We start from the raw sequence: 21931 nt of genomic DNA on the forward strand, positions 1-21931 counted from the left end.
CTACACATACATGTACAAGCATATATATGCACACCCCTCTGGGTTTTCTTCTATTTTCTTACTAGTTCTTGTTCTTGTTTATTTCCTATTATCTCCATGGGAAAGTGGAACAGAATTCTTCCTCCATAAGCTATGTGTTTTGTAAGAGGCAACTAAAATGCCAGGAGCAAGGGGCTAGTAACCCCTTCTCCCATTTAAAAAGAGAAACTTTCGTTTTTTTTTTTGGGGGGGGGGGGGGGGGGCACCCTGCCTCGGTGGGATACGGCCGGTTTGTTGAAAGAAAAGAAGAAAGCTTGTACATGTATGTGTAATGTGACCTAAGTGTAAGTAGAAGTAGCAAGATGTACCTAAAATCTTGCATGTTCATGAGACAGAAAAAAGACACCAGCAATCCTACCATCATGTAAAACAATTACAGGTTTCCATTTTACACTCACTTGGCAGGACGGCAGTACCTCCCTGTCTACCAAACTACTACCTAGGACAAAATTAAAACATACTGTAAAAAATTACACCAAGTACTAGACCCATTGATGAGCACAAGGGATGGAGGAGGATTAATCGTTCATCCATTAATTGTGGACTAGTCTTGACATGGAAGATGGTAGGCAGTGTACACACAAAATAACTAGAGCGAGGAGCTACTCTTCCACCAACCAATTACTATAAACCAATATATAAAATAATATATTAATAAAAATGAATTTGCAAGCTAATATGTATAACCATAGAATTTGTAAAACGCTCTCACTAATGTAAATACACCTACCATCCGGCTTACGACCTGTTCGACTTACGACCACTCGACTTACGACCGTGTTTTTTATGCCAAATTTCTGGGAAATAAACAACTATTTGTGTTGTACACAGTGTTTATCCTAAACCTTACAGTACAAAATACAGTACTAACAACATAAAGAGTAAAGTAAAACATGAAATACCAAAATAAAACAATAAAATAAAGTCATTACAAAAATGTTTTGTTGATATTCAGTAGTAAAGTTCGACTTACGACCATTTCGACTTGCGACCGGTTTCTCGGAACCGAACTCGGTCGTAAGTCGGATGGTAGGTGTATTAAGAAAATTGTAGAAACCATCAGGAGTACTTTCAAGGAATAATTAACTCATAAAACATTAAATATATATGCACTCCTAATTAATTACAAGGTTAATGCAATGTACCATAAAATATTCTGCATTTCCAATTTATTTCACATAAAAATGCAGAGAAAACTTAGGTTCAAAGACATGCAAACTAACACACAGCCTTTCATGTTAGCTTCCACAGTTTTTATCTCTCTATTTTTTTTAACAAACCGGCCGTATACCACCGAGGCAGGGTGACCTAAAAAGAAAAACGAAAGTTTTTCTTTTTAAATTCAGCAATTTATTCAGGAGAAGGGGTTATTAGTTCCTTCCAGCATTTTTCTGTATACATCTGAATACAGTACTATATGTATATTAAATGTATCTTTTTTACATAATCATCTGAAGTTTAATGCATACAAAGTATTACCCAAAAGAACACAATTATGTTAGCTAAAATACAGATGCATGTGTATATCACTGGAAAGTCTTATATTTTCAGAGGTTCGAGAGATTTGGAGCACAATCTGGCTAAAAGTCCTGACAACTGGAGAAGTGACGATGTTCCCTGAACTATACGCAGATGAGTGTAGCCTATTTCCTGCAACAAACAAAAATATGCATTAAGACAGTGATACACCTGCACATTATTAGTCAGTCATACAGTACTGCATTACATGCAATAAGTCAGTCATACAGTACTGTACTACATGCAATAAGTCAGTCATACAGTACTGTACTACATGCAATAAGTCAGTCATACATTACTGTATTACATGCAATAAGCCAGTCATACAGTACTGCATTACATGCAATAAGTCAGTCATACAGTACTGCATTACATGCAATAAGCCAGTCATACAGTACTGCATTACATGCAATAAGTCAGTCATAAAGTACTGCATTACATGCAATAAGTCAGTCATACAGTACTGCATTACATGCAATAAGTCAGTCATACAATACTGCATTACATGCAACAGCTAAGATCAAAATAGAGAATTACTTACATTATTATTTTATTCACACAAGAGCACTAAACCTGTGGGGGTCATTTGCAGCTAAAAAACTGTCATTTACCAAAGATTTCTATCTAGGGTAAACCTCATGAATATAGAACTAGATTCTGATCAGCTACAAATTTGTTTTATCAAAAATCTGCAACACATTAAATATATACTGTAATGCTGCAAAGTCTGTATATAAATATAGAAGACCCCCTGTATCCATGGGGGACACGTTCCAAGACTTACCGTGGATAGTAGCGAACAGTATATGTAAGTCATTTTCATTTACATATATTTTTTTTAACACGTCAGCCATTTCCCACCGAGGCAGAATGACCAAAGAGAAAAAATCCAAAAAGAAAGAAAAAATTTAAATCATCATTCAACATTTTCACCATAATTCATACATACTCACTGTCTTTGCAGAGGCGTTCAGATACGATGGTTTAGATGTCCCTCCAAACAGCCAATATCCCAAACCCCTCCTTTAAAGTGCAGGCATTGTACTTCTCACTTCCAGGGCTCAAGTCCGGCTAACCAGTTTCCCTGAACCCCTTCACAAAATATTACCCTGCTCACACTCCAACAGCTCATCAGGTCCCAAAAACTATTTGTCTTCATCCACTCCTATCTAACACGCTCACACATGCTTCTGGAAGCCCAAGCCCCTACGCCCACAAAACCTCCCTTACCCCCCCTCTCCAACCTTTCCTAGAACGACCCCTACTCACCTTCCTTCCCCTACAGAGTTATATGCTCTCCAAGTCATTCTACTGTGCTCCATTCTCTCTAAATGACCAAACCACCTTAACAACTCCTCTTCAGCCCTCTGGCTAATAATTTTAGTAACTCTACACCTCCTAATTTCCACACTATGAATTCTCTGCATAATATTTACAACATACATTGCCCTTAGACATGACATCTCCACTGCCTCCAACCTCCTCCTTGCTGCAGTATTTACAACCCATGCATACCTAAGATAAACTTTAATTGATAAATTAAGCAAAATAAGTCTAGAATTAGCATTTCATGGCATCTCTTAGGCTTTGAAGAACTGCCAGCATCCCTATTTTTGTGCTTTGGGGCCATTATTAAACAAAATTACGAGTTATTTTTGGGCCACAGTAAACAATGGATAGCTCAAACCGCACATACTGAATCCGTGGATACGGGGGTTCCTACTGTATATACAGTACAGTGGTACCTCGGTATACATCCTTAACCCTTAAACTGTCCAAACGTAGATCTACGTTTACATGCATAGCGCTCCAAATGCAGATCTACGTTTTTTTTACATGCTTTCAAATGGAGAAAATAAAGGTCGGAGAACTACGCACGTGAACGTAGATCTACGTCTGGACAGTTTAAGGGTTAATCCATTCCAGAACCTTGGACTTATACCAAACAGGATGTATACCAAAAGAATTTTCCCACAAGAAATAGTGGAACCTCTACTTACGAGTGCACCCACGAGCGAGTTTTTCCAGGTTCGAGCAGTCGCTTGGTTGATTTTTTGTTTCCAGACGCAACTGAAATTTTCAGATGTGAGCAGGCCTTAACCCTTAAACTGTCCATACGTAGATCTACGTTTGCTCGCGTAGTGCTCCAAATGTAGATCTACCTTTTTTTTTTACATTATCTCTTATGGAGAAAATCAAGGTTGGAGCGCTACGTGCACAAACGTAGATTTACGTTCGGACAGTTTAAGGGTTAAGGGAGGTTCCTTGACGCTGGTGAGGGGTTCTTGCTCTTGACCTAAGGAATTGGATCTCATTTGTTGGACTATCTTATTGAAACTTGGGAAATGTATGATGGAAAGATGCTTCTTAACGTACGCCAAAATTGAAAGAAATTGGACCATAAATAATGGAGTTCACTTCTCAGCAATTAGCCGCCTCTTAGCAGTATATTTTCGTATGGTTTTTATGGTTGTATTCTCGTTTTTTTGGTCTCAATTGATAGAGTGGAAGATATATTACAGAAATAAATATTATTTTGAATGATTTCTTGACAAAAAGTACCTTAAAATTGAGCTCAAAGTAGCAGAAATGTTCGATTTTTACCAATGTTCAAGAGTAAACAATACCTGTCCAGAGTGGCCATTCCAAATACACAGTCATGAATGGGTTGACATTATTCATACAATTATTACAATAATGCAGTAGTACTCTGCATAACAGTAACTCTTCTATTTTTTTGTGTGAATAGAAATTCCTAATGGTAAGCAAGAGCATTATAATAATAATAATAATAATAATAATAATAATAATAATAATAATAATAATAATAATAATAATAATAATAATAATATACAGTGGACCCTAGGGTAACGAAAAAATCAGATAGCGACACGTTTTTGCGTCAAAATAATGACTTGGCTAACGCCCAAGAACTCAGTTAAGGACATTCGTCCCAAACGTGTCTGCATGGCCTGAGCCCATGTACAGCCACAGTGTGCCATTGTTTACAAGCCAGGGAGGATGATTCTAAGCATACACGCGATATATTTTGTATTATTCCATTGTTTTTAGTGCTTGTAACTGCTAAATAAGCCACCATGAGCCCAAAGAAAGCTTCTAGTGCCAGCCTTGTGGTAAAGAAGGAAAGAAACGCAATAGAATTCAAGAAAAAACTTGTAGCAAAGTACCAAAGTGGAGGAAGGAGAGGGGAGAATATGCCTTATGCAGTGATTCAGTGATTCTGCGATACGTACGATACTAAAGCAGCAGGTATCGATAAAGGCTATAGTGCCAGCAAGCGATAAAGTGTAGAATTAACAGTGTAGCAAGTAAGTTAAGCGAGTAAGCGATAGAAAAACGACACGAAAGTAACTCTCCAATGTTGTTGGATGTGTACCAGGCCAATGAACATACGCCAGTCTGTTATCTTCCACCACCCTAAACCTCTGCCAGCATCTCCTCCATCAAACTAACTAATTAAACTAACATCTCCTCTAAGGTAAGTGTAAATATAAAAGGACCCCAATGGAAATAAATCACTCTGACTTTTTTGGGTTATCCTAGGTACTTTAAACATATGCTGCTATGTATGACAATCTATGTACATAACTGTATTTGTGTATACCTGAATAAACTTACTTATTTATAAATTAAAATGTAAATATTTCTTATTTATAAATTACATACATTGTTTAAGTGTGAATAGTGGTGGTAGCTTATGCTGCTGCCTCCACCACCACGAATATGTAAGGCTTCTCTAAGTGGCCCTTATAAACCCAACAACAATACTTCCACAACATATTCCTCTCATACATTATGATATATTTTATTCATTCTAGAGTATATATCATGTTTCTATGTTATTAATATTGTTTATTATGTCATATTAGATGAATTGTGATAGAAAAATAAGCCGTAGAGATGATATTAGCATCATATTGAAGCATTATAAACTCGCCTGCCTCTTGCCTCCTACAAGAGTCGATAAAGGTAAGTGTGATGTTAAATGTTCATTTATTCATTTTATTAGTGTTTTATATTTATTTGTCATTGTTTTCTGTATGTATATCTATATTTAATCTTTAAAAAAAATATTTTTTGGTTAATACTTTTGGGTGTCTGAAACGGATTAATTGGATTTCCATTATTTCTTAAGGGGAAAATTAATTCGGCTAATGACAAAATTGGTTAAAGACAAGCTCTCTGGAACGGATTAATGACATTACCCGAGGGCCCACTGTACCAGGAAAAGTGTACGATAGGGTTATTATTGAAAGAATTAGAGGTAAGACAGAGAGTAGGATTCCAGATGAGCAAGGAGACTTTAGAGTGGGTAGGGGATGTGGAGATCAAGTGTTTACATTGAAGCATATATGTGAACAGTATTTAGATAAAGCTAGGGAAGATTTCTTGCATTTATGGAGTTAGAAAAGGTATATGATAGAGTGGATAGGGGAGCAATGTGGCAGATGTTGCAAGTACATATATGGAATAGGTAGTATGTTACTAAATGCTGTTAAGAGTTTTTATGAGGATAGTGAGGCTCAGGTTAGTGTGTTGGAGAGAGGGAGTATGAAAGAAGTGAATGTTTTCAGATATTTGGGAGCTGACTTGTCAGCGGATGGGTTTAAGAAGGATGAGGTTAACCATAGAATTGATGAAGGAAAAAAGATGAGTGGTGCATTGAGGTATCTATGGAAAAAAAAAAAAAAAACGTTATCCATGGAGGCAAAGTAGGGAATATATGAAAGTATAGTGGTACCAACACAATTATATGGGTGTGAAGCTTGGGATGCAAATGCTGCAGTGAGAAGGCGGCTGGAGGAAGTGGAGATGTCCTGTCTAAGGGCAATGTGTGGTGTAAATATTATGCAGAAAATTCAGAGTGTGGAAATTAGTAGGAGGCGTAGAGTTACTAAAAGTATTAGTCAGAGGGCTGAAGAGGGTTTGTTGAGGTGGTTTGGTTATTTAGAGAGAATGGATCAAAGTAGAATGGTTTGGAGAGCGTATAAATCTGTAGGGAAAGGAAGGTGGGGTAGGGGGAGTCCTAGAAAAGGTTGGAGGAGAGAGGAGGGTAAAGGAGGTTTTGTGGACAAGGGGCTCGGACTTCCAGCAAGCATGTGTGAGTGTGTTAGATAGGAGTGAATGGAGACGAATGGTTTTTGGGACCTGATGAGCTGTCGGAGTGTGAGCAGGGTAATATTTAGCAAAGGGATTCAGGAAAACCGGTTATTTTTATATAGCCAGACTTGAGTACTGGAAATGGGAAGTACAATGCCTGCACTTTAAAAGAGGAGTTTGGGATATTGGCATTTTGGAGGGGTATGTTATATATCTTTATACATGTACATGTATATGCTTCTAAACTGTTGTATCAAGGCACCTCTGCAAAGACAGTGATTATCAACCATACCCCCGGCCGGGATTGAACCCGCGGTCATAGAGTCTCAAAACTCCAGCCCGTCGCGCTTAAGTCACAGTGATTATGTGTGAGTGAGGTGAAAGTGTTGAATGATGATGAAAGTATTTTGTTTTTGGGGATTTTCTTTCTTTCTGGGTCACCCTGCCTCAGTGGGAGATGGCCGACTTGTTAAAAAAAAAAAATAATAATAATACGTACAATATAATTATATAAATTATTATAATAAATTATTATAATAATAATAAATAATACTACAATAATACTATGTATAAGTGAGTTTGAGAACACCACCACGAGATGGTATTACGTGTGTGAAAACAACACTCCGTGTGTGCTTCAACTGGTGGTGGAGATAATTCTCATAATTTCCTTACGTTTCATGCAGTTATTTTGTAGAATTTCTTGTTTCTAACTATTGGCCCTAAGAAAGCAAGTGCAAAGGACAGTGCTGAGAAGAAAAAGAGGATGATTTCAATGGAATTAAAGCAGGAAATCATTGATAAACACAGAGTGTAACAATTAAGCAATAGAAAAAGGATGAAACGAAATGAACCACTGACTGCACATGCCGCTGTGCCCAGCATCTCTTCTACCTCATCAGCCTTTGCCAGCATCTCTTCTCCAATGCAAATGATGTATTATTATTATTATTATTATTATTATTATTATTATTATTATTATTATTATGTATTATTATTATTATTATTATTACGTATTATTGTTATTATTAATTATTACTACTGTTTCCTTATGAAACTAAGTAGTGATCTAATGGAGTTTGCCTTACAAACACTCCGTTTTCTGTTATAATAAAAGCATGGGAAGGTACGTAGTCAGGAGCAGGAACAATGGCCGCTGTGGTGCCGCCTCTACTACCACTACTCAAATATGTAATGACATACAGTAGACCGTGGTTTAACATGGTAGTTACAGTCCTGAAAATGCCATGGTAGTTAAAACTGTGTTAGACAAACTGAAGAACTTATGGGAAAAAAATGGTACATTCCTGGAAGCCCCCAAAAAGCCAAACAACTTTTTTTAGATCAACAGATCTTACAAAAATAAAAGTGAACATTAATTGTAGTTCATTGTCGTGATGTATTATGTTGTTTTTACTGCTTAAGATTACAAATTGTGGGTGCTGGTGTTTGTGGATGATTGAGGAGAGTGGAGAGTTATGCTGTAGCCCTACTGGGCTGAGGTGTATGGTAGAGGTTCTGGTACTGAAGCCGATGGTTGCATTGGAGTGTGCATAAATCAGTAAGTCAGTCAGTCTACCAAGTCAGTAAATCAGTCAAGTCAGTCAGTCAGTCAAGTTAGTCAGTCAGTCAAGTCAGTCAGTCAGTCAGTAAATCAGTCAGTCATCACACAAACTCATATTTACTCAAACTGAACTGTGTTAAGTTAATTTTATGAAGTCTTATACAAAAACATGCCACAATTCTTCAATAGTGCTATAACCAAAACATGCCAAACAAAACCGTGTTAAGTGACGGTCTACTGTATTTCATTCATTCTAGTGTGTATATCATGTTTCTATGTTATTAATATTGTTTATTATGTCATATTAGATGAATTGTGATAGATAAATAAGCTGTATTTTATTGTGCCTGGAACTCCACTGGGATGGATTAATTCCATTTCAATTAATTTAAATGAGGAAAATGGACTCAACAAATGAGCAAATCCAGATGCAAGAAAGATCATGAAACGGATTAAACTCGTAAGTAGAGGTTCCACTGTATAGGGAAAATGAATAATCTGTTCCCATGAAAAAAAATCCTATTGTTATTGCCATATCCATCACTGTCTTGCCAGAAGGGTGCTTTACACTACATACATTGATGGGGATGTATTTCGCTCCATTCTCTCTACATGTCCGAACCACCTCAACAACCCTTCCTCAGCCCTCTGGACAACAGTTTTGGTAATCCCGCACCTCCTCCTAACTTCCAAACTACGAATTCTCTGCATTATATTCACACCACACATTGCCCTCAGACATGACATCTCCACTGCCTCCAGCCTTCTCCTCGCTGCAACATTCATCACCCACGCTTCACACCCATATAAGAGCGTTGGTAAAACTATACTCTCATACATTCCCCTCTTTGCCTCCAAGGACAAAGTTCTTTGTCTCCACAGACTCCTAAGTGCACCACTCACTCTTTTTCCCTCATCAATTCTATGATTCACCTCATCTTTCATAGACCCATCCGCTGACACGTCCACTCCCAAATATCTGAATACGTTCACCTCCTCCATACTCTCTCCCTCCAAAATAATTTAAATACTGCTTAATATGTACTAAAATATGTAATTTAAACACTGCTTAATACTAATATACATACATAAATTCAAAAGAATTACATAGATGAAATAAATGCAAATTTAACTTTGCTAATAGTCTGTAATAATAATCACTCTTGGGCACATTAGAAGTCTTATTTTCCGTTAATATACATATTTTCATTAATCCATCTATGATATTTTCTTCAAAATTATATAAGAAATGCATTACACAGTATATAAACATGCTATGTTTATATGCCGGGCGGAGGGAAAACTTCACGTTTCCTTTGGTCCAGCACCAAAGAAAACGTGTATGAATCTGCGTTTGGCCTAGTCACTCCGCTTTTGTATACAATTCTCAGCATGAATTATTCATTACTTCTCTTTGTTTATGATGGCATCTAAAAGTAGATGTTACAAATGATTAAATTCAGTGAACAAGGTGTTGATGATAATAATATGGCACTGGGCCGCAGTGTGGCGCAAAATGTGTCGTGGCTCATTTTGACCCATACAAGTTCTAGCACGTGAGTCATATTCCAAACAAAGGTCATATACCAAGCAAAAATTTTTGCGTCCAAACAGGACGTATACCAAGTTGGACTTATTCCAAAACGGACGTATACCGAGGTACCACTGTATTACCAATGGTAACATAAGCCCAATGCTATTCAACACAGGTGACATGTAACATGCAATTTAGTAATACGATATACAGTATGTACTTAAAGTTGGTCAGTCAAACTGCATATCACAATCTGAATCTTGTACGACTGAAAATATCCTCGTAAAAAGAATTTGTTTAAAAGTTAAAAGAAAAAATAAAGAGGAAGAGAGAGGAGGTAAAAGAAGGTACATTTATGAGACAGAGAAGAGAAAACTAGGCTGCAAAGTATCCATCACATAAATACGTATATAATACAAAGACCCCACACCCCTAAGAATTTAATATTAAGAAGGCTCAACTGTACAATGCACAATTTAAAACACACTATAATTTTTAGAAAATTCAATCACAGCAACATTGTTTCCTACCTTGATAAATTCTAGCTTAAGAAACTCTGCCATATTGATGTTCTTGCAGACTCGGAAGATATTGCTAATTATATCCTCAGAAGCGTAACCCAACTTCCAGAGGTGAGCTAAAATCTAAAATAGATACATTATTATTATTACATTCATAGGGGAATGGTAAACCCATAAGGGTCATATAGTGCCTGAGGGAATGGGGGCATTCAGATTCGATTTAAGGGAAGGAATACAGATACAGAGATTAAAAATTTGACACAGTATTACAAATGCCTAGTTCTAATATACTATAATATACTATAATATACTCTAATATACTATAATATACTCTAATATACTATAATATACTCCTTCAGAGTGCAGGCACTCTGAAGGAGTATATTATAGAGCAGATGCTCACTTTCTGGAGAATAATTCAGAGCATTTGCTTTAAAAATTGTAACAGTAACCATGCTTATGTATATACTGTGCAGTATTTCTCTATTCCCACAAGAAAATAGTCTTTGTAAATTATCATCAGCACCCATAGTGATTCACTTCACATTAGCTTTAAAAAAAGAAACTTTCATTTCAATCATTAACTTGTCCTTAATTATTGTTTTTGGGTGAAATCAGGGTAAAGGGATAATAGTAAATGTACCAATATGTCATTACTCTTACAAATGTTCTTACCTTGTAAGCCTCGTCAAAGTTTGTTTTAACACAGTGCTGAATCATCTCCTTGATTAAAATCGGGTGAGGTTCATCACATACCTGAAAGACAAAAATTATTTTTTATTTTTTTTTTTTTATTATCACACTGGCCGATTCCCACCAAGGCAGGGTGGCCCGAAAAAGAAAAACTTTCACCATCATTCACTCCATCACTGTCTTGCCAGAAGGGTGCTTTACACTACAGTTTTTAAACTGCAACATTAACACCCCTCCTTCAGAGTGCAGGCACTGTACTTCCCATCTCCAGGACTCAAGTCCGGCCTGCCGGTTTCCCTGAATCCCTTCATAAATGTTACTTTGCTCACACTCCAACAGCACGTCAAGTATTAAAAACCATTTGTCTCCATTCACTCCTATCAAACACGCTCACGCATGCCTGCTGGAAGTCCAAGCCCCTCGCACACAAAACCTCCTTTACCCCCTCCCTCCAACCCTTCCTAGGCCGACCCCTACCCCGCCTTCCTTCCACTACAGACTGATACACTCTTGAAGTTATTCTGTTTCGCTCCATTCTCTCTACATGTCCGAACCACCTCAACAACCCTTCCTCAGCCCTCTGGACAACAGTTTTGGTAATCCCGCACCTCCTCCTAACTTCCAAACTACGAATTCTCTGCATTATATTCACACCACACATTGCCCTCAGACATGACATCTCCACTGCCTCCAGCCTTCTCCTCGCTGCAACATTCATCACCCATGCTTCACACCCATATAAGAGCGTTGGTAAAACTATACTCTCATACATTCCCCTCTTTGCCTCCAAGGACAAAGTTCTCTGTCTCCACAGACTCCTAAGTGCACCACTCACTCTTTTTCCCTCATCAATTCTATGATTCACCTCATCTTTCATAGACCCATCCGCTGACACGTCCACTCCCAAATATCTGAATACGTTCACCTCCTCCATACTCTCTCCCTCCAATCTGATATTCAATCTTTCATCACCTAATCTTTTTGTTATCCTCATAACCTTACTCTTTCCTGTATTCACCTTTAATTTTCTTCTTTTGCACACCCTACCAAATTCATCCACCAATCTCTGCAGCTTCTCTTCAGAATCTCCCAAGAGCACAGTGTCATCAGCAAAGAGCAGCTGTGACAACTCCCACCCTGTATGTGATTCTTTATCTTTTAACTCCACGCCTCTTGCCAAGACCCTCGCATTTACTTCTCTTACAACCCCATCTATAAATATATTAAACAACCACGGTGACATCACACATCCTTGTCTAAGGCCTACTTTTACTGGGAAAAAATTTCCCTCTTTTCTACATACTCTAACTTGAGCCTCACTATCCTCGTAAAAACTCTTCACTGCTTTCAGTAACCTACCTCCTACACCATACACTTGCAACATCTGCCACATTGCCCCCCTATCCACCCTGTCATACGCCTTTTCCAAATCCATAAATGCCACAAAGACCTCTTTAGCCTTATCTAAATACTGTTCACTTATATGTTTCACTGTAAACACCTGGTCCACACACCCCCTACCTTTCCTAAAGCCTCCTTGTTCATCTGCTATCCTATTCTCCGTCTTACTCTTAATTCTTTCAATTATAACTCTACCATACACTTTACCAGGTACACTCAACAGACTTATCCCCCTATAATTTTTGCACTCTCTTTTATCCCCTTTGCCTTTATACAAAGGAACTATGCATGCTCTCTGCCAATCCCTAGGTACCTTACCCTCTTCCATACATTTATTAAATAATTGCACCAACCACTACAAAACTATATCCCCACCTGCTTTTAACATTTCTATCTTTATCCCATCAATCCCGGCTGCCTTACCCCCTTTCATTTTACCTACTGCCTCACGAACTTCCCCCACACTCACAACTGGCTCTTCCTCACTCCTACAAGATGTTATTCCTCCTTGCCCTATACACGAAATCACAGCTTCCCTATCTTCATCAACATTTAACAATTCCTCAAAAATGACAGTATTAAAATATGAGACGACATGAAATTTTAATGCACACCAACTGTCAAAGAGCAAGATCTCCAGAGACAATGATCAGCTTACCCCAGAGATAGTGCTGGTACCAAAATCATGACCAAAATAATAGTATCTTAACTGGAAGCATATTACAGCTGAATATGATACTCGTCTCCCGATGGAATGCTACCTAAAGCAGCAGAAGCAGTAGCACAAAACAGAGTAATTTCGTTTAGGGCTGTCATACAGGGGAAAAAATTCAGAAAAATATTTGTTGATTATTATATGATCAATAAGCATGTTAGATAGGAGTGGAGGCAAGTGTTTTTTTTATGAATCGATGTGTTGTTGGAGTGTAAGCAAGGTAACATTTATAAAGGAATTTAGGGAAACCAGTTAGCTGGACTCAGAGTCCTAGAAATGGTGAGTACAGTGCCTACATTATGGAGGGGGGCAGGGTGGGGGTTGGGGGATATTCGCAACTTTTGAACTGTAGCATCAGTGCCCCTCTGGCAAGACAGTGATGGAGTGAGTGATGGTGAAAGTGTTTCTTCTTTTTTGGGGTCACCCTGTCTCAATGGGAGACAGCCAGGATGCTAATAAAAAAAAAAAATTGTTTTTTTTAATGCCTTCCTTTGGGAAGGTTTAGCTATCCCTTCCTAGTAGCAGAGTTAACAGTCACTCAAGCAGTCTGCTGTTTGTTCACCAAGCAACAATGTGAGAAGCACAATCTGACACTGTCCTTACCTCGCCTAAATTTACCTATTTTATATTACACCACGCAATAGTTTGGAGGGAGATTTAAATTGTCATGGCAGCAGCTTTCTGGCAAAACAGCTATTAAATGAACTATTGTGAAGTGTTTCCTTCAATGGAAAATTAGAACCATGGTTAAAAAAAAAATGGTAATATTGTTGTGAATCTGAAATGAGTATCTTAATGCATGTTATTGTATCAACAAATCAGTTGCAAAAGTTTACTTTCACATTTACTATTCTTCTTCTCAATAAATTCAGATTTCTCAAAAAGAATACCTTGAATACATTATCTGAAGACACATGACCAAAGCCTTGTGCTGTGGACTGCAAGTTGTTAAGTGCTTGTCTCATGTCACCTTGTGAAGTGAAGACCACTGCTTCAAGACCATCTTCTGTGTAGCTCAAATCTTCTTTTGAGCAGACTTCCAAAATTTTAGCAAGTATCTGGGAAAAATGATGAAGAATCAGTGTCATAAACATTTGCCAATGGTAGAAGAAAGCCCACATGAAGACAGAGAGAGAGAGTAGAATAGTTGATTTGTATATTTCGATGTCAGTCTGAGATCCTCTCCTATCTTTGTCTACATGTGGGTTTTCTTCCAACTGAGAAAATGTTGAATACAGAAGCTGTAAACCTAATGTACTTCACACCAATGCAGAAATATTCATAGATGATACCATATTCACACTACAACACCTTGTCAAAATCCACACCACTAATCTTACTCATTCCAACTAATCGTGAGAATATTTAGGTAGGCTTTTCCATATTTTTAGCTCTAACATTTGTACAGAATTTCTGTTTGGTGTGAGTGGGCCAATTTAGGCCTTAACAAAGTCATACACATTAAAACAAAAATATATTCTTTATAAGGTAGTGAGAAGATCAACTGTTAAAATACAAAAGCTGCCATATACTAACATATACAAACAAAAAAAAAAAAACCTGTTTTATACCTGAGAATCGGTGAGTTTGGAGTACCTCAGCATAGCACATCGTGACTGGATCGGTTCAATTATTTTTTCTGAAGAGTTGCAAGCTAATGCAAATCGAGTTGTATTGGAATATAGTTCCATAGTTCTTCTTAGTGCTTGTTGTGCACCATCAGTCATACTAAAACAAAAAATGTTCATATGAATTGACTTTATATGTTTTTTACATGGTAGTTATTCCACTGGCCAAAAACATCGAAGACATTTTTAAGGATATATATGATAGAGTGGATAGGGGAGCAATGTGGAAGATGTTGCAAGTATATGGAATAGGTGGTAAGTTACTAAATGCTGTAAAGAGCTTTTATGAGGATAGTGAGGCTCAGGTTAGGGTGTGTAGAAGAGAGGGAGACTACTTCCCAGTAAAAGTAGGTCTTAGACAGGGATGTGTAATGTCACCATGGTTGTTTAATATATTTATAGATGGGGTTGTAAAAGAAGTAAATGCTAGGGTGTTTGGGAGAGGGGTGGGATTAAATTATGGGGAATAAAATACAAAATGGGAATTGACACAGTTGCTTTTTGCTGATGATACTGTGCTTATGGGAGATTCTAAAGAAAAATTGCTAAGGTTAGTGGACGACGTGTTTGGGAGTGTGTGTAAAGGTAGAAAGTTGAAAGTGAGCATAGAAAAGAGTAAGGTGATGAGGGTATCAAATGATTTAGATAAAGAAAAATTGGATATCATATTGGGGAGGAGGAGTATGGAAGAAGTGAATGTTTTCAGATACTTGGGAGTTGACATGTCGGCGGATGGATTTAGGAAGGATGGGGTTAATCATAGAATTGATGAGGGAAAAAAGGTGAGGTATATGTGGAGACAAAAAAATGTTATCTATGGAGGCAAAGAAGGGAATGTATGAAAGTATAGTAGTACCAACACTCTTATATGGGTGTGAAGCTTGGGTTGTGAATGCAGCAGCAAGGAGGCAGTTGGAGGCAGTGGAGATGTCCTGTCTAGGGGCAATGTGTGGTGTAAATGTTATGCAGAAAATTCGGAGTGTGGAAATTAGGATAAGATGTGGAGTTAATAAAAGTATTAGTCAGAGGGCTGAAGAGGGGTTGTTGAGGTGGTTTGGTCATTTAGAGAGAATGGATCAAAGTAGAATGACATGGAGAGCATTTAAATCTGTAGGGGAAGGAAGGCGGGGTAGGAGTCGTCCTCGAAAAGGTTGGAAGGAAGGGGTAAGGGAGGTTTTGTGGGCGAGGGGCTTGGACTTCCAGCAGGCGTGCATGAGCGTGTTTGATAGGAGTGAATGGAGACGAATGGTATTTGGGACCTGACGATCTGCTGGAGTGTGAGCAGGATAATATTTAGTGAAGGGATTCAGGGAAACTGGTTATTTTTATATAGCTGGACTTGAGTCCTGGAAATGGGAAGTACAATGCCTGCACTCTAAAGGAGGGGTTTGGGATATTGGCAGTTTGGAGGGATATGTTGTATATCTTTATATGTACGTATATGCTTCTAAACTGTTGTGTTCTGAGCACCTCTGGAAAAACAGTGATTATGTGTGAGTGTGGTGAGTGTTGAATGATGATGAAAGTATTTTCTTTTTGGGGATTTTCTTTCTTTTTGGGTCACCCTGCCTCGGTGGTAGACGGCCGACTCGTTAAAAAAAAAAGAAAAAAAATAATAAATCATAATCATAGATTTGTGCCACTCAAAAGGTATCCTTTGGGAATACTTAGTAATAAAAGTAATAAAATAAAAATTGGATACAGACCAAATTATGCAAAATTTTGGCACAATAAGGCAAAACAATGCACAAAATAAATTACCATATACAGTGGAACCTCAGCTTTCGTATGCCCTAGCTTGTACATAAAACTATAATTCTCTATAAAATGTATTTTTTGTTAATATTTTTGGGTGTCTGGAAGGGATTAATTAGCTTTCCATTATTTCTTATGGGAAATATTAACAAAAAATACATTTTATAGAGGATAACTATAGTTTTACATACAAACTAGAGCATATGAAAACTGAGGTTCCACTGTATCATTTTCTCAACATGTTCAACGTTATTTTGTCCCTTACCAGGAGTCAGCTGAACAAACACATACAATGTAAAGGTTATTAAATTAGGAAATTTAATTAATTAGGAGATGGAGGGAGGGGTTAAAGGAGGTTTTGTGTGCGAGGGGCTTGGACTTACGGCAGGAGCAAATGGAGACACATGGTTTTTAGGACTTGATGTGCTCTTGGAGTGTAAGCAAGGTAACATTTATGAAGTGACTCAGGGAAACTGACAGTTCAGACTTGATTCCTGGAGATGGGAAGTACAGTGCCGGCATTCTGAAGGAGGGGTGTTAAAGTTGCAGTACACAAATAACCCACACATAGAAGAGAGGAGCACACGACAACGTTTCCGTCTGACTTGGACCAATTACAAAGTGTGGCTTTGTAAATGGTCCAAGTTGGACCGAAACGTCGTTGCAGCTCCTCTCTTCTATGTGTGGGTTATTTGTGTATCATTCCAATCACGGTATTGTGCCTTTTTTTGTTAGTAATGTTGCAGTTTTATAACTGTAGTGTAAGCATGCCTCTAGCATGACAGTAATGGAGTGAATGATGATGATGAAAGTTTTTCTTTTTTGGGCCACCCTGCCTTGGTGGGAAACAGCCAATGTATTAATAAAAAAAATGGATCAAAGATGGATAATTAAATGGCAGGAATAAGGAAAATTATTGCATGAAAAGTGAATTATAACAAATTAAAAATTGATCAAGATATTGTTACCCTTTGTTTGGATGACGTTTTGCTCATCTACTGACACAAACTATGTCTGATGCACCAAGATTTTAGGATGCCCGTTAAAATTTTTGATTTGTGTGTCTATTAATGACATTTAAAATTCATTAATACTAAAAAAAAAAATAGGACACCATGAGTACAGTTTACTGTAACCCCAATTAGGAACCCACATGCAAACTTGTGAAAATTACCTCGTTTAGGATAATAATTTACCCATCAGCCTCGTCTAGGATAATTTACCTGTCAGCCTCATCAAGGATAATTTACCCATTAGCCTCATCTAGGATAATTTACCCATCAGCCTCATCTAGGATAATTTTTATCTGTCAGCTTCACCTAGGATAATTTACCTGTCAGCTTCACCTAGGATAATTTACCTGTCAGCTTCATCTAGGATAATTTACCTGTCAGCTTCACCTAGGATAATTTACCTGTCAGCTTCTAGCTGTCATCTAGGATAATTTACCTGTCAGCTTCACCTAGGATAATTTACCTGTCAGCTTCACCTAGGATTTAATCACCTAGGATATTTCTGTCAGCTTCACCTAGGATAATTTACCTGTCAGCTTCACCTAGGATAATTTACCTGTCAGCTTCATCTAGGATAATTTACCTGTCAGCTTCACCTAGGATAATTTACCTGTCAGCTTCACCTAGGATAATTTACCTGTCAGCTTCACCTAGGATAATTTACCTGTCAGCTTCACCTAGGATAATTTACCTGTCAGCTTCACCTAGGATAATTTACCTGTCAGCTTCACCTAGGATAATTTACCTGTCAGCTTCATCTAGGATAATTTACCTGTCAGCTTCACCTAGGATAATTTACCTGTCAGCTTCATCTAGGATAATTTACCTGTCAGCTTCACCTAGGATAATTTACCTGTCAGCTTCATCTAGGATAATTTACCTGTCAGCTTCACCTAGGATAATTTACCTGTCAGCTTCATCTAGGATAATTTACCTGTCAGCTTCACCTAGGATAATTTACCTGTCAGCTTCATCTAGGATAATTTACCTGTCAGCTTCATCTAGGATAATTTACCTGTCAGCTTCATCTAGGATAATTTACCTGTCAGCTTCATCTAGGATAATTTACCTGTCAGCTTCACTTAGGATAATTTACCTGTCAGCTTCACCTAGGATAATTTACCTGTCAGCTTCATCTAGGATAATTTACCTGTCAGCTTCACCTAGGATAATTTACCTGTCAGCTTCACCTAGGATAATTTACCTGTCAGCTTCACCTAGGATAATTTACCTGTCAGCTTCACCTAGGATAATTTACCTGTCAGCTTCACCTAGGATAATTTACCTGTCAGCTTCATCTAGGATAATTTACCTGTCAGCTTCACCTAGGATAATTTACCTGTCAGCTTCATCTAGGATAATTTACCTGTCAGCTTCACCTAGGATAATTTACCTGTCAGCTTCATCTAGGATAATTTACCTGTCAGCTTCATCTAGGATAATTTACCTGTCAGCTTCATCTAGGATAATAATTTTATGCTTTCCTTTGGGAAGAGTTACTTTTTGCTGAGCAAACATCTTGATCTTATTTCGCACAACATCAATCCCACGGTCATTCGATGCATTTAATTCCATCACAGCTTCTCGAAAACTATTACCCAGAAGAGCCCGAGCTAAGCATAAAATCGTCGTCGTCTTGCCAACGCCCGGAGGCCCCTGAAAGAAGAAACCAATCCATAAATCTTTGTTTTACAAAACTGTACTGAATTGGTAAATTAAATTGATAATACTTCATAAATGCATTGTTAATTATCAATTAAATTGCTGTACATTTCAAGAGAGGGTACCCAGAGGCAGGTAAAGGCTTTTGATCCAAAGAATTGGAGCTGTCCTTCCCATCCTGAGATAAAAAATGATTACCTCCCATTTCCAAGTGCTGTAAAGTCTTTTTGGATTCAGCACTTTCCTATAATAATACTAATAATAATCATCATCATGCAGCAGGCATGTGTGAGCATATTAGATAGGAGTGAATGGAGATGAATGGTTTTTGGGACCTGACAAGCTGTTGGAGTGTGAGCAGGGTAATATTTTGTAATGGTTTTTGGGACCTGACAAGCTGTTGGAGTGTGAGCAGGGTAATATTTTGTGAAGGGATTCAGGGAAACTGATTAGCCAGACTCGATTCCTGTAGGTGGGAAGTACAATGCCTGCACTTTAAAGGAGGGGTTTGGGATACTTGCTGTTTGGAGAGACATCTAAACTGTCATATCTGGGCACCTCTACAAGACAGTGATTATGTATGAATGATGGTGAAAGTGTTTCTTTTCTTTCTTGGGTCACCCTGCCTCGGTGGGAGATGGCCAGTGTGTTGAAAGAATAGTAATATCTACTTACTGCAATAATAATGTTGGGAACATTGCCCTGCTTAGCAAACACCTCCAGTCTTGCAACCGTCTCTTCATTTCCAACAATCTCAGGAAACGTTGTAGGCCGATATTTTTCAATCCTGAAAGTATAAGTGAATGTCAGAATGCGACCAACATCAAAGTGCTTCCCTTGAGATGGTTAAGCAACATCAGGCTTAAAATATTTTGAAATTACATGGCCAAAACTTAGCAATGATCTTCAACATAACCTTGCCAAATTCAAAGTCAGCAGAACTGCGTTATTCGTTTAATCACTAAAAGACTTTATACGTCCATACAAATTATTATTATAATCAAGGGGAAGCGCTAAACCCATAGGATTATACAGTGCCTGTGGGGGTGGGGGATGGAAGGTATTTAGGCTTAATTCAGGAAACTGGAGCAAAGATCCAGTTTCCTAGATCAAGAACCCCTCACCAGCATCAAGGAACCTTCTTTGAGGGGCAATCCATACGAAGAATATGTCTATTTAAAGAATACTACATCATTATGGTTTAATGACAATAGATCTGGCAAGACAGTGATGGAGTGAATGATGGTGAAAGTTTTTCTTTTTCGGGCCACCCTGCCCTGGTGGGAATCGGCCAGTGTGATAATAAAAAAAAAAAAAAGATGTGGCCAGCATATTGAGCTATTATTCATGGTGGGGAAGCAGAAAATAAAAAAGGGTGTCACAATGCCTGTGGGAATGAGGTACTGAAAACCAGCTTAAATTCCCTGGATCAAGAGCCCTCCACCAAAGAATCTTAGTAGAAGGGACATTATTATAATCAAGGGGGAAGCGCTAAACCCGTAAGATTATACAGCGCCTGTGGGGGAAATGTGGAAGGTATTCAGGCTTAATTCAAGGAACTGGTGCACAGATCAAATTCCCTAGATCAAGAGCCCCTCACCAGCATCAAAGAACCTCCCTTGAGGGGAATAGAAGGGATAACCAAGGGGCTAATCTTATAATCATATCTGGAGTTTATCTGGAGAGAGTTCCGGGGGTCAACGCCCCCGCGGCCCGGTCTGTGACCAGGCCTCCTTAGGTCAGTGTCCCAGGATGCGACCCACACCAGTCGACTAACACCCAGGTACCCATTTTACTGATGGGGAACATAGACAACAGGTGGAAAGAAACACGTCCAATGTTTCTACTCTGGCTGGGAATCGAACCCAGGCCCTCGACGTGTGAAGTGAGAGCCAAGTACTTGGCTCAAACCATACCACGGGTGGGATTTGAACCCGCGGTCAGTGTCTCAAAACTCCAGACCGTCGCGTTAGCCACTGGACCAGCTAGCCACAATGGCTAACGCGACGGTCTGGAGTTTTGAGACTCTCTGACCGCGGGTTCTATCCCCACCCATGGTATGGTTTGTTTGCAATCGTGTCATTACGATTTCGTGAGTCTACTTGGCTCAAGTCCTTCACTTGCAGCAACGAGCCTCCCTGTAGTAAAAACCATTTAGACTTATTGTCTAGATTTGGCAGCCCAGGATCATGTATAACAGACTACTCTTCGTTATTTACCATGGTGCATGTAAAGCTTTATAGCTGGCAGCTGCAGCTTGACTGGAACTTTTGGCAGCATCCACCTCCATAACACTCTCACCCGTCGCCATGTTTATGTTTACATATATTGGCGGGAAAATAAAAACAAATGATAGTAGACCTTTCCCGCGTTTTTTTTTTTAATTATTCCCAAGTAAATAATTGAGTTGTTATTATTATTATAATCAAGGGGAAGCGCTAAACCCGGAGGATTATACAGCATAAATAACTGAAGACGTAGATACAATGACTATATTTTAATAACTTCTCGGGGGTTATTATAATTTTTACACCCGTAGGGGCCAAGCAGCGCCTGGTGAAGATAAGATAAGATAAGATTTCGTTCGGATTTTTAACCCCGGAGGGTTAGCCACCCAGGATAACCCAAGAAAGTCAGTGCGTCATCGAGGACTGTCTAACTTATTTCCATTGGGGTCCTTAATCTTGTCCCCCAGGATGCGACCCACACCAGTCGACTAACACCCAGGTACCTATTTGCTGCTAGGTGAACAGGACAATAGGTGTAA

At 38.5% G+C, this 21931-nt stretch overlaps 1 protein-coding gene across 1 annotated transcript; it reads right to left on the minus strand.

Moving 5' to 3' along the window:
* Nucleotides 1–1282: 1282 nt before the first annotated feature.
* Nucleotides 1283–21482, minus strand: RfC4 (replication factor C subunit RfC4). Its single transcript, XM_053793785.2, has 8 exons — nt 21384–21482; nt 19840–19951; nt 18950–19158; nt 14678–14834; nt 13997–14164; nt 10973–11053; nt 10307–10420; nt 1283–1689 (listed from the first exon to the last, which is right to left on the minus strand). The coding sequence occupies exons 1-8, from the start codon at nt 21473–21475 to the stop codon at nt 1579–1581; spliced, it is 1044 nt and encodes a 347-aa protein (XP_053649760.1). The 5' UTR covers nt 21476–21482; the 3' UTR covers nt 1283–1578.
* Between the last annotated feature and the right edge of the window lie 449 nt (nt 21483–21931).

This window comes from Cherax quadricarinatus, chromosome 65, assembly GCF_038502225.1.
Source record: "Cherax quadricarinatus isolate ZL_2023a chromosome 65, ASM3850222v1, whole genome shotgun sequence".
NCBI lineage: Eukaryota > Metazoa > Arthropoda > Malacostraca > Decapoda > Parastacidae > Cherax > Cherax quadricarinatus.

Excerpts from the sequence above, each read along its gene's own strand:
- RfC4 (XM_053793785.2), bottom strand. The coding sequence starts at position 21,475 with ATGGCGACGGGTGAGAGTGTTATGGAGGTGGATGCTGCCAAAAGTTCC. Across the intron at positions 19,952-21,383 it reads AAAGCTTTACATGCACCATG|GATTGAAAAATATCGGCCTA; the intron begins GTAAATAACGAA and ends TTATACTTTCAG. Across the intron at positions 11,054-13,996 it reads CTTCAGATAATGTATTCAAG|GTATGTGATGAACCTCACCC; the intron begins GTATTCTTTTTG and ends TTTGTCTTTCAG.